Raw genomic sequence first — 13,817 nt, 5'->3', positions numbered from 1 at the left:
TGAGGAGATAGTTTAGCACCGAAACCCAGGGAGACTTGTGTAACTTGCCCACGGTCGCTATAATGGCTAACAAAATGTAAATGAAAGCACCACAGAAAGGCATCTATGTTCAGAATAAATGCAATGATCGCTATCGATCCCAGGAGTCAGATGACAATGGATGCTCAATGTCGCAGGCACAGACACCGTGGCCCTCTTGCCGTATTGGCTGATTTTCCTTGACTGTTGTTTCTCTGCTATGAGAGAGGATGACTAATTGGGAGTGGGGGAGTATAACAAGAAATGATTGTGATGGAAAAAAAAGATAGACAAAAAGAATTGTTTTCAAAGGAACAGAGGTCATTGTTTTCCTTCATTACAAGGGGGTTAGCGGAATGGGGAGAGTTTCCAGAAATGGCTGTGACGTAAAGACAAAAGGCATCAATAAAATGCACTTCTCCGTTTTCAGAAATGAAATGAAAAGGACAGAGGGGGCTAAGAATAATCAGTTATCATTAACATAACCTCTAGGTCCCTTAAACAAGGGATCTCTGTCCACTGAGAGGCAGCAAGCAGCTCCAGACACCAGCCGTGTATCATGAAACATGCCTCTCCTGGTCTCAATTTCCTCCTCTGCAAAATAGAGATAACTCTTGCATTGCTCACCTCACAGGGTTATTGTGAAGAAAGTGTTTTGGTGAACTTTAAAGTGCTATATAAATGTGCATCATTATTATTATGACCAAGTACAACCTCCAGGCAGCATGGAAGAGTGAGTGGGTAGGGAGAGTGCTGCCCACAGAGCCAGGAAGCCCTGGGTTCAAGTCCTGACTCTACTGGCTACGTGAACTTGGATAACTCACTTAAACTCTTAGTACTCTAGTAAATGTTCTAAGTTGAAGAGAAGCTGCTGGCCTGCATACATAGAGGGAGTTTCCTCACCCAAGAATTCGCTATAGCAATGAAATCATAGGTCCAGTCTTCATCCCTATCCCATATGACTTCCACAAAGTCCACCACCATGCCTGGGTTCTTGAAAGCTATGCCAGCAATATTCAAGATCTGGTAGGTTCTACTTTGCTTCAAAAATTTTGAGTATGGTTCCAGCAACATATTGAGTCTGCTTTCCAAGGACAGGGGAATCTTATCACCAGTAGGCTCATCCCCAGCCCCTTGGAGATGAATTCTTTGGTCATAGAGTGCCATAACCAAAGAAATACAAAATGGCCCGAGGCTAGATGTGTCCTCAGACCCTGACCCCCAACTTTTGCTTCTACAGTGATGAGTGCAGAGTTCCAGCAATAAAAGCAGAGGGTGCAAGGAACCAGTTTTTCACCCATAAACACTCACTTAGCAATGCTAAGCACTGGGATACAAATATAAGAGATGCAGTCCCTGCCCTCAGCAATCTTACAAACTCAAAGGGAAGAGATAGCATAGAGGGGAGTGGTAGCCAGGAAAGAGAGTTTTGGTCTGAGAAGTCATAGGCATTGGAAGCACGGTCATCAAATTGTCTATTGACACACTCTTTCCGGAGGCCAAGATAGTGTTGTTTTAATACTTTTAGAGACAAAGAAGTTGGGGGGAGAAGGGGAGAATCTTCACATTCACAGGAAAAAAGGGGATGGGGAAGGGGGAAGCATGATTGGGTATCTGGGGACAGCTAGCTATAATGGTCTCTCACCAATCAGAACAGCTGAGCTCTAGGGCAGGAGATTCAAAGTTGAACGGCCAATCTCTTCCACCTGAATCAGCCAGTCAATCAGTAGGCATTTATTAAGTACCTACTATGTGCCAGGCACTGTGCTAGGTGCTAAATGGCTCAAAGGTTCTCCTTGGAGAAGCAAAAAAGGAGCTGGCTGGTGGAATTCATGGAGACGGTTTTATCATGAATTCAGAGGCAACAAAAAACATCATTTCACAGGACATTTGGTCATTTCAAATGGCAATGCTCATGATATATTTTTACACAAAGATCACAATAAAAATAATCTCACAGCTTATGGGTCAACAGCTGTTGCGGGGGATGAGAAGGTAAAGAAAGCCCATACAGAACTCCCAAAGACCCTTCAGATTAAATCAGTATGTTATTTAATGATCTTCAATGAAAAAGTGGGCATGAGGACGACAGACAATATATATATATATATACACACGCAGAGGGCACAGGGTGAGTTGAATATGAAGGGATGATATCTAAAAAATAAAATTAAGGGGTGAGAGAGGAATATATTGAGAGAGGGAGAAAGGGAGAGATAGAATGGGGTAAATCATCTCACATAAAAGTGGCAAGAAAAAGTAGTTCTGTTGGAAGGGAAAGAGGGGGCAGGTGAGGGGGAATGAGCGAATCTTACTCTCATTGGATTCAACTCTCATTGGATACACGCTCAATTGGGTATCTTACTCCACAGGAAAGTAAGGGGAAGGGGATAAAAAAGGGGGGATGATAGAAGGGAGGGCAGATGGGGGAGGAGGTAATCAAAATCAAACACTTTGGAAAAGGGACAATGTCAAGGAAGAAAACTGAATAAAGGGGGACAGGATAGGATGGAAGGAAATATAGTTAGTCTTTCACAACATGAGCATTGTGGAAGGATTTTACATAATGATACATGTGTGACCTATGTTGAATTGCTTGCCTTCCTAGGGAGGGTGGGTAGGAAGGGAAGTGGGGAGAGAATTTGGAACTCAAAGTTTTAAAAGCAGATACTCAAAAAAAAAAGATGTTTTTGCATGCAACTGGGAAACAAGATACATAGGCAATGGGGCATAGAAATCTATCCTGCCTGCAAGAAAGTAAGGGGAAAGGGGATGAGAGTGGAGGGGAAGGGGGTGGTGATAGAAGGGAGGACTGACTGGGGAATGGGGCAATCAGAATATATGCCATCTTGGAATGGGGGAGAGGGTAGAAATTGGGAGAAAATTTGTAACTCAAAATCTTGTGTAAATTAGTGTTGAAAACTAAAATATTAAATAAAAATGATAAAACTAAAAAAAAATACCACAGTCTTCAAAGAATTAGTCACCCAAAAGGCAACTGAGAAGTGATGATGGGTCTAAGGAGACCAAAACACATTACCAACAAGTAATTCTGCAGGAAGAGCAGCATAAATAATATTGGAGAAACATAAGACTGGAAAAACATGGACTGGTCATGAGGCCCATGCACTCCATTAGTAACCACACAAGACCAAGAGAAGTAGAAGAAGGCTGTAGTACATTGGTCATACTCTCCATGATGGACTTAGAAGAAGACATGAATCAACATCTCACAACTTGGCAGGCATAGATGAGTTGCTCTCTCCATTGTCAGAGGGAGCAGCCTACATCAGTGAGATCACAGGGCCATCCAAGAAACACCCATGTATTATAGAAATACTATTAGAGGAGGTGAAGTATGTCGAGATCAATATTGTCAATAGAAATAACATCCAGATATGAATGAAATTGAAGTTCAATGAAAGGGTGACTTCCCAGTTCTCCTTGGAGAGGCAAATAAGAAAACTGGCAGATTTGCTTTCCTTACATGTTCTAAGGCAATAAAATATATCACAGGCCACCTGGCTGTCTCACCTTACTTTGCTCTTAATGAGCATAAGCAAAAAGGCCAAATAGAGCCATGACTTGTGCTCCGACATCTGTGGCAGAGGATGAAGAAGCAGAGGAATTTTAGGCAGACCATGCCAAGGTCCTCCAAGTTAGGTCACACGAACCTTGACAGACCATGATTAGTGTGAAGGTGGACACAGAGGACGCTTTAGTTTTAAGAAATGAATAAGGCCAAAGTTTTGTAAACCATTAAGTAGCCTGCTGCCCACATGACACAAATACTTTGAGAGTCAGAAGGTACTGGACAGAAGACAAAAAATGAAATTTACTTCATTTTATCAAACTGCCTATCCTCCAACCTGTCTCTCCTTCTATTTTCATGCAGGTTACCCTTAATGCATTGTAGGTGGTGTGCTTTCTTGGCTGTGAATGTAGTGGGTTTTTTTTTAAAGGGCATCAATAGAACTTTCAAAGATAAAAAGATGAGGGTTTTGTTGCAGGTTGAAACTCAGGGCTCTTGAAAACACTGCCTAATTTCCCAAATGCAACCAGCCTACTCTCTTCCTTCAAACCACCTCAGGGCCCAACTAGCTCATGTCCCTCCAGGATGCATGTACTGAGAATCAGCTCTCAAGGCTGTCTCTCCAACTACATACATATTTTAGATCAGACCTGTGATTTCATTGGAGAACTCCCAGGGAGGAAAGATCCCTCTACCAATGCAGATCAACACCCAGTCTACAACTTAGCCTTAGAGAATTGTCTGGGGTACCAAGAGGTTAAGTGACTTGCCCAATCTGTCAGAGGTGGGGCTCAAACACCAAAGCTAATTCTCTATGCACTATTCCACTGGGTTTTCTGGTATGGACTTTCTTTCCCCCAAACCAACCCATCTTACTTCTTTCTATCATGGAGACCACCATCCTCACTCACCAACCAACATGCTCATCAGCTGCCAAACCTTGCCATTTCTATCACCACATTGCCTACGTGTTATTTTCTCTCCCCTCACAGCCACCACCCCAGTTCACATCCTCACCAACTCTCATCTGGCCTACTAGAATAGCCTCCAAACTGGTCTCCCTGCCTCAAATATCTTCCCTCTCAAATACATCCCCCCCCAACACACATACACACACACATGGGGGCCAGAGAGCAAGTCTGACCCCATCACTGAAAGTCCTGTGGTTTTTTACTGCTTTAGAATTAAGTATATACTCCTGTTTGCTTTTAAAGCCCTTTACAACCTGGCCCCAAACTACCTTTCCAACTGTTACACTTTTCCCCTTCCCACACACTATCTTGCCAAACTGGCTGACACAGCCTCTCCCACAGTGCCCCATCTCCCACTTTCTAATCTTTGCATTGTCTGTCCCTATGGCTGGGGTGCACTCCCTGCTCGCCTCCCAGAATGTTTCCTTTAAAGCCCAGCTCCAATGCTGCCCCTTACATGAAAGCCTTCCCCCACCCCCAGATAACCCTGGCTTAGTTCTGAGTGTCTCCCTCTTTAAAAGGGAAGTCCCTGGAGGGGAAGGACCATTGTAACCCCAGTGACTAACACAGAGCAGGAACTTATTTTGATGTTTGGTCGCAGCCTTGGTACAAGAATCACTGTGTCATCCAGAGGAACATCTGGAGAACCTGGCCATCTGAGTGTAACAGTGCACCACGGCATCCTCCGATGGAAGCAGGGAGGCCCACCAAAGTCAGGCTATCTTCCTTGTTTGGACACACACAGTGCTCCTCCTGGTCTACATTTAAGAGGTACCAGGGACTCAGTGACCAAGTATGTTGCACAAAAGGAGAATGTACTCCAAGGCACTGGAAAGGACAGCAAAAGCAGAGAAGGCAAATTATTTTTTTAAAACTAAGGGAGATCAAGAAATATTCCACTTGTAAGCTCATCCAAATTGTTTGCATCTCAGAATCTGAGTGAGAAGGGATCTCAACGGTCATCTGCTCCAGCCTCCCTCCCCAGGCAGCACCCTTGGCAAGCTTTTATCTGAACACATCTAGTGACCAGAACGCTTACTAGCTTCTGAGGAGGCAAGTTCCACAGAGGGCCACCACTAAGTGTGAGATCATTCCATTCACTGGAGTGGAAATCTCCATTGGGCTAACTTCCACTCACCGCTCCTAGTTCTGCCCTCTTGGACTACGTGGAATAAATCTCAGTGATTATAAAACAGAATATAAACAAATTTAAAATATTATAAAAATCACCTTTTTTTCACTGCTAAACAAAAAACTAGATAGCATTAAATATAGAGGACAGGAAAGGGGAAAAAGAATCTTTCTTCCTGTTGCCAGTCTGAAAGCTATCCCCTGCCCACCACAGAAAGCAAAGGTTTTTTGCCCAAATGGTCCCCTTACCACCTACACCAAAATAGGACTAGTGGGTATAAAATGGACTTACCCAGGAAAATCCTTATTTCATTATGGTTTTAACTGCTAACATCACATTATGTGACTTACGAATTTTTAAATTCCTTGTTTTGTTGGTCTTGTCACCAATGGACTCTGACAATGAATGATCTGGACTTGCAAATGTGGTAGTTTCAAGAGAAGAAATTTGCAAATAGGATCTACTCAAGAAGAGACAGAAAAGCCTGATTCAGCATGAACCCCTTCCCCAGTTTAAATGGAGGGGGAAAGCCTACGAATATTTAAAAAACAATGAGTTCAAAAGTGAATAAAAACACTTTCTGAATTAAAAAGAAAAAGTGAGATTTTTATTAATTTGCCTTCTGAATTAACTTTCATAATACAAAAGTTTTTAACACATTTCACTGTTTTGAATGCATTGACTTAAGCTTCTCTCTGCTCCTGGGATAGAACCTGCCAAGTGATAATTCATAAATGGTCCAATCTGCCCTATGAACTTTTAGACAATCAGAGAGGGCTCCCCTCCATGTATGGCAGAACAGAAATAATCTGTAACCACTGTGCTCCACTGCCCCCTAGTGCTAAACAAAGGGCTTACGAGAAAAACAGAAATGCCTCTCCCTTTAACTCCCACCTACAATCTAGTTAAATAATAAATCAATAATGAATTAAATTAATTTATTCACAACGCAATTCCAAAGGCTCAGTTCAAACATTACAATCTTTTGCTTTAGAACATTTCATGGATTTCTCTACACACCCAATAATCTAGGGCGCGCACATTTAAGGCAGATGGGCAATTTGGAACACCAGTTTCACTTAACTTCAGCCCTGTGTGGGCCAGGACATCTTCTGTCCTTATTCTCAAACCTGCATGACAACGGTCGGTAACTCTTTAGAACGCATATCACTTCTGAACATCATTAATATTTTCCAAAAAATCATTCTAGGAGGTGAAAATAATTACAGCTGCAATGACTGACAGACAACAAAAGACAGACGGGCACAAAGAAGGCTCACTTGGGGAATGGGGAGCACCTCATGATTTTCAAGTTCACACAAAGAAAATTTCCCCCAAAAGAAACCATACAAACCCAGGCAAGTATGTGGACTTGGCCCCACCCACACCCATACACCCATACACCCATACACCCACACCCACACCCATGCCCCAAGAAGCACTTTGTGAGATGCTTCCATGATTCCCTGGGCCTCTCTGGTTAACTTATCTCCCTGCCTCCCAGCACTCTGTGACTCTCCAGTTCCTCTACTTTGGGGGAGGTGGGTAGAACACAGCCTCCATGGTACATGTATTGATTTAGATATTTTAAAGAAATATCTCACAGGCAACAGACTACAGCACCTGGTACAAGTAATACCAACGACCAACACACCATAGGTTTTTCTTGCCCCCACATTTCATCGTCAAAGGTGTATCCCTGTGAAAGAGTCCATATGTAGCCAAAGGAGGGAGGAAACAGGCTGATCACCTCACACCCCGAATGTCATGGGCTGGATGCCTTTTTGCTGTTCTTTGTGGAGCTGCTGGGCCCTGCTCTTGAGGGCCTCGGCCTTAGAATCATCCTTAGTGACCCCATCTCCCAGTTTATACATGCGGCTGGCATTCGCACAGGCCCAGATGTGACCTAGGTCACAGGCTTTCAGAGAGTATTTCAAAGCCAGGTCCATGTCCCTGGGGACACTCGGGGATCCCTGGAGGTACATGGCACTGAGATTGAAGCAGCTAGGAGCATAGTTGACATCACAAGCCCTTGTATAGTAGTCTCGGGCTCGCGCCAGGTCAGCCTTGCCGTCAATGACGCGCCCATCTTGGATCAGCAGTCCAACATTGTGACAAGCATTTTTTGACTTCTTCCCAGGTTTCTCACAAGCCTTTAAAAAACAGTCATAGGCACTTTTCAAGTTTTGGGTTAATCCTCCTATAGGCAAAGAGAGGAAAAAAGAAATCCATGTCAGGTCAGAACTTTAATACTTGGAGCAAAAACCTGTAGGCAAAACCCCAGAAGCAAACAGTCAATTACAGAATGAGTTTAGTTTTAAGTCCATGAAGCATCTTTGGGCCATAACATCCACTTGAGATGAGGACTGGAAAAATAATTCTGTTATATATACTTATAAATCTGGCTGAACCAGACAAGCCCAACTGGGGAAGTGAGGAGGGGGTGCTGGAGAAGACAGTGACAAGGGCTGAGAACTCAGAGAATTATGGGAAGATATGTTTTAACTGACACAGAGTAAAATAGGAACCAGAGTCCACAAAAAGATCGAGGCAAACACCAATGCAAGCCCAGAATTCTGATCACATCTTTGACCTATTGTAACTTCAGAGGGCTGAGTGATTGTGAAGCAAGCTGCCAACCACACAGCACAAATGGTGGATTCTATGCAGGCATGAGGTGACACAGACATTTTCAGACACAGCCAACATACTGGTCTGTTTTGTTTAACTATATTTGTTTAACTATATTTATGAGGGTGGGTTCTATGAGGGGAGGATAGATCACTGGGAATGACAGGGATGTTAAAAAAGGGCATCCATAAAATATTTTCTAATTTAAGAGATTAAAGACCCCTGGGTAGAGATGGATTCCTATGTCTAGATAGTTGAAGGCAGTTGAATCTCTAATCAAGGCACATTCTGAGAAGGAGGAGCTGAAGACTTTTAGCCCACCCTCTCATTAGATAAAGTCCACCCACTCATTAATTGTTAACCAATTAGGATTGATTTCCACCTGTCAGAGGCACCTCCTTTTCAAAAGGTATTTAAGCATTCAGGATCTAGGAGGGGGGTGGGGGAAGAGGGAGAGAAAGAGAGAGACCACTGATCATCAGTTTATTATTTGCTAGCCTAATTAACAAATTGATTATTAATTACCCGGAAGAAAAGAGACCGAAGATATATCACTAGTCTCCTGAGGTGAGATGTAAAGCAACCTCAAGGGAAAGCATTCTACCAACTACTAAAAACCAAACATAAAGACCAATAAAACCTGGTGCCAATAACAGGGGCTAAACACCCTCACATAAGTCATAAAGTTCAAAATAGTAGATTTACGCTTCTTTAGAAATGCACATTATGTAATGATCAAAAACCAATTGGAGAGAATCACAGTAGCACTTGATCAAGAAAGCTGTAAGGGACTTTTGGGCCATCACTTCATCTATATCACACAGACTGTAAGGGTCAGAGCGAAATCTAAGGATGTTATTAAAAAGAAAAAAAACTACCTAAAAATCATTATGTCAAATAGCCAAAAAACTAGAAATGATCTAGAGGAGAATGGTTGAATGAGCTGTTACAGTAATAGGATATTACCAAACCACAAAAGTACACATATGAATATAAATAAGTATAAATGATTTCTGATGATGCAGAATAGATGCAAATATACAACAACATACACAATCAATAAATATTATACCAGGCAAACTAAGCACTGAGAACACAAAAAGAGGCACAAGACAGTCCCTGCTGTCAGCCCACAATCTAATGGGGGTGATAACAGGCAAACAAATATGTACAAAAAAGCTACGTACAAGGTAACAGATAGAAATAATTGGCAGAGAGAAAGCACTAGGATTAAGCTGCGCTGGGACAGGCTTCCTATGGAAGGTGAGACTTAAGATGAGACTTGAAGAAGGCCAGAGAGGTCAGTAGGTGGAAATGGGGAGACAGCGCTCCAGGCCTGGGGGACGAGCAGTGAAAATGCCCAGAGCTGAGAGATGGAGTGCCTTGATCAGGGAGCGGCCAGGAGGTCAGTGTCACTGGGTCACAGAGTACATGTGGAAGGGTGAGATATATATGTGAGGTATACAAAGAAGAATGGAAGAATAGGAGGGGGCTAGGTCATAAAAGGCTTTAAATGCCAAATAGAGATTTTGTATTTGATCCTGGAGTTTTCTGAGCAGGGGGATGATATGGTTAGTCCTGAGCTTTAAGAAAATCACTTTGTTGACTGAATGGAGGATGAGATGGAGTGGGGAGAGACTTGAGGCAGGGAAACCCACCAGCAGCTGTTTTCAATAAGGCAGGTATGAGGTGTGAGGGTCTGCACTAGAGTACTGGCAGTGTCAGAGAAGAGAAGGGGGTGTTCTGGAGAGAGGTTGCAAAAGTAAGATCTACAGGCCTTGGCAACAGCTTGGATTTCAGGAGGTGAGAGATAATGAAGAGTCAAGGATAACAAGGGAGGCTCTGAGGGCAAGACAATAAGTTCAGTTTTTGGTATGGTGAGTTTAAGTAAAGGGCACCCAGTTTCAGCCACTGGCTGGAGACAAGACATGCATGTAGGGTAGGGGCCCCTGCTTTTTACCTTTCCCTGTTGCATAATAACCTCCCAGTTTGTAGCAGCTGTCGCTGTGGTGGTAGTCTTCACAATTGAACTTCAATACCTTGGCTGCCTCGTCAAAGTTCTTCTGTATCCCCTCTAGATAATCTACCAGCCTGTAGCAACCTAGGACAGAAACCAAAGAGAGAGCATCAGTCATCACCGCCTGGGCTGACTTCGAGGGAGGCAGTTCCGGTGGCCTAGATATGTCCCAAGAAAACCAAGACCTAATTCATTCACATCCTTTCAGTTTCCCAGTCCAGTCCTTTGATTTTTAAGTTAACAACAGAAACAGCTTAACAGCCAGCACTGATTCAGCCCCTAAAAGTTTGCTAAGCTAAGTAGTTTCCATGTTCTTGCCTTTGATCCTCACAATAACCCAGCGAGGCAAGCGCTGTTATTTATTCCCATTTTGCAGATAAGGAAACTGAGAGTAGGAGAGATTAAGTGTCTGAACCAGGGTCATGCAACTCATCATCTAAGGCAGAAATTCAACTTTGGTGTTCCTGACTTCACATCCAATACTCTACCCACTGCACCACCTAGAAAACAGTCATAACTTCCAACACTAGGGTCTCCAACTGGTTTACAGAGATATTGGATTTTTAAACTGAAAGAGCCCTTCAAGAATGCCTGCATTTTACCAACAAGGGCACTGGGGTCCTGAGACGTCAGATGACCTGCCCAGGATCGTGCAGATTTCACCAAAGCTCTTGGCCTCAAACCTAGGTCTTGGGGCCTCCAGACCAGTTCTCTTCCCGTACATGTCTTCGAGAGCTCAAGTCCCACCTCGAGGCCTCTAGTGATCTCTCTTTCCCCTTCCTGTCTGGACCAGCCACTAGGTACCCAGAGGTGGCTACTCTACCCCTGAAGCCTACTTCTCTATGCACCCTTCCACTAATATGGTGCTCATCCCAACCAGTAGAGGTCAAATTTAGGAAAAATTATTTCACGCTATATTTTTTAAATCATAAAAATCCAGATTAAAAAAAAACCAAAAGATTCTCACTACATTGGGGTTCAGGCTCCATTCCCCTACTCAACAATCTCTCAGGAACAGCCGAGAGCAGTGTGGCAGAAACAACACGAAACTTAAGAGAATTCAGGAATTCAGGTGGGCTGGAATCCTGGCTCCAAAGTGAGGAGCTCCACCACCTTCACCTCTTGGAATCTCTATTTCTCTATCTGTACAATGGAGGTGATCATATTTGACGTAGGTCACAGGGTGGTTGTGAGGAAAACATTTTCTAAACCTTAACAGATTGAAGAAAAATGAGCTATTATGATGACGAAACCCAAAATCTGGTCCAGCTTTATTAGAAGACTTCTTTACTACCAAGAAAACAAGACTGTGTGAAAGTCACCCAAATAGGAGGATTCTCTAGGATGAAATTTCCACCTCAACTACAGCACCAGGTAACCAAACTAAGAAACACATTTTCTTGGCTCAGACACACCAAGAAAACTGAAGACTTTCTGAAGCAGATGTAGGGAGAGTTCAAAGAACTGCAGGGGCTCACGGCAAAAAACAGAACCAAAAAACCACCTCCCCAAAATGGCCCCAGTCCTCAAAAAGCTTATATCGTACTGGGGTGAAAAAACATCTACACGGAAAAATATCTTTGTGAGGAGAAGGGAACGAGCATCGACAACAGAAACATGAAAGATCATACGTGAATTGAGCCTTGAAAAAAACAAGGGATTTTAAGTAGAGGCAGAGAAAGTAGAGAGAAACAGAAAGACAGAGAGAAAGTAGATGGGGACAACTTCAAAAGCGAAAGGGAGGGAGTGAGATTTGAACTTATATTAACTACTCAGAAATACAGAAGGAATTCTTTTCAGTATCTCATTCATTTATTCCACAAGTACTTTTAAAGTATCTACTATGTATTCAGTACTAGGGATACAAAGACAAAAATCATAAACTGAGTCCTAAGGAGCATATATTTGGGGGGAGGGGCAGGGAGTGCACAGAGGAGCAAATTCAAAACCTAAACAAGGGAGAGGCAGCTCAGCTCACGAAAGTGAAGGGGAGCTGTCCTAGAGTAAGGGAAACTTAGATTCGACTACACATCTGACACATATTGGCTGTGATCTTACTAAGCATGTCTTGGAACCCAAAAACATGTGGATGTGGAACTGAATGTTGTAAACTAAAAATAAAAATAATAAAATGAAAAAAATAAAAAAAAATGCATTCTCCTATTCCACAAATTCCAGCGGCTCCGATCACCTCCAAGATGAAATATAAAACCCTGTCTACTATTCAGTCTTTCGTGATCTGCCACACACACCCTCCTCTACCCTTCGCCCTCTGCTTATATCCTGCTCCTCTTCACCTACTCTATGATCCAGTAACATCGGCCTCCAGACTGCCCCTCCAACAAGACTCTCCATCTCCAGACTCCGAACGTTTCCTCTGGCTGTGCCCCCTGCCTGGAACGCCCTCCCTCCTCATCTCTGCTTCCTGGCTTCCTTCAAGTCCCAGCTAAAACCCTACATTCTATAGGCAGTCTTCCCGTAGGGCTTTCTCCTTTCTTAATTATTCCCTATTTATCCCGTACAGGGCTGTCTGTGCAAAGTTACTCAAACACCGTCTCCACTAGATCGCGAGCTCCCTGAGGGCTGCCACCCTCTTCCGCTTTGCCGCCCCAGTGGCGGGCACTGAAGTAGGTGCATAATAAATGCACCTCCTACGAGTGATCCTAAAGCACTCTGCAAATGCCGACTGTTGTAATTAATATTTAATCCCGGAGATAATAAGGAGCCGCTGGGATTACACACTGAGCAGGGAGGGGCCGAGGTTTCAGACCAGTTGGACAGCGGAGGGGAGAAGGGGCTGGACCGCCCACCAAGGGGCTGCAGCTCAGACAGGGAGCTGAGGAAGGCCGGGGGGGGGGGGCGGGGATGGAGGAGGCAGAGCGGGGGATTAGGATGAAAGAGGGGGCTGATGGAGGGGGCTGAGGCTGCCGGGTTAGAGGGCCGGAGAAGGAGGAGAAAGCCGGGTCAGGAGGTCGCTCCGGGCCTGGCCTCTCCTTCCGCTCCACAGCCCCCGGCTGAGGTCCCTGGGCCGAACCCCATCGCGCCCTACTCACCATCCGGGTCCTTCTCCTTGTAGCATTGGTAGTGACACTCTACCTTCATGTTCTCAAGGAAAGAGGCAACCTGCTCCTCATCCTCAAAGTCCACAAGACCCGCCATGACCGCCGTCACTCCACCGCGCCTGCGCCGCCCCGCTAGCCAATTAGAGAGCGCACCGCTGAGGCCACGTGACCCGACTGAGGACGTGCATCTACTGAGGCTGCGCACGCAGCGGGGGGTGGGGAGAGGCGGGAGAGCGGGGGGAGAGGCGGGGCCAAGCACCTAACAGAGCGCGTGCTTCGCCCCAGACCGTGCCTAGCGAATCTGCTCCGGGCAGCCTGCGGCTGGCAGTAACCCACCTTTGCATCGTTCGCCTATCGCTTTACGTCCATGTTTTCTCACACCGACCCTGGGAGGTCGGTGCTCTTGCTATCCCAGTTTTACAGGTAAGGAAACTGAGGCACACAGCGGGTGACT

At 44.5% G+C, this 13,817-nt stretch overlaps 1 protein-coding gene across 1 annotated transcript; it reads right to left on the bottom strand.

The window, feature by feature from the left end:
- Positions 1–6,577: 6,577 nt before the first annotated feature.
- Positions 6,578–13,488, bottom strand: LOC118845535 (cytochrome c oxidase assembly factor 7). The gene is made up of 3 exons (XM_036753462.1): positions 13,355–13,488; positions 10,245–10,385; positions 6,578–7,853 (listed from the first exon to the last, which is right to left on the bottom strand). The coding sequence occupies exons 1-3, from the start codon at positions 13,458–13,460 to the stop codon at positions 7,405–7,407; spliced, it is 696 nt and encodes a 231-aa protein (XP_036609357.1). The 5' UTR covers positions 13,461–13,488; the 3' UTR covers positions 6,578–7,404.
- Positions 13,489–13,817: the final 329 nt, after the last annotated feature.

The sequence above is a fragment of the Trichosurus vulpecula genome, chromosome 4, assembly GCF_011100635.1.
Source record: "Trichosurus vulpecula isolate mTriVul1 chromosome 4, mTriVul1.pri, whole genome shotgun sequence".
Taxonomy (NCBI): Eukaryota; Metazoa; Chordata; class Mammalia; order Diprotodontia; family Phalangeridae; genus Trichosurus; species Trichosurus vulpecula.
This window is presented reverse-complemented; position numbering and strand designations above follow the sequence as displayed.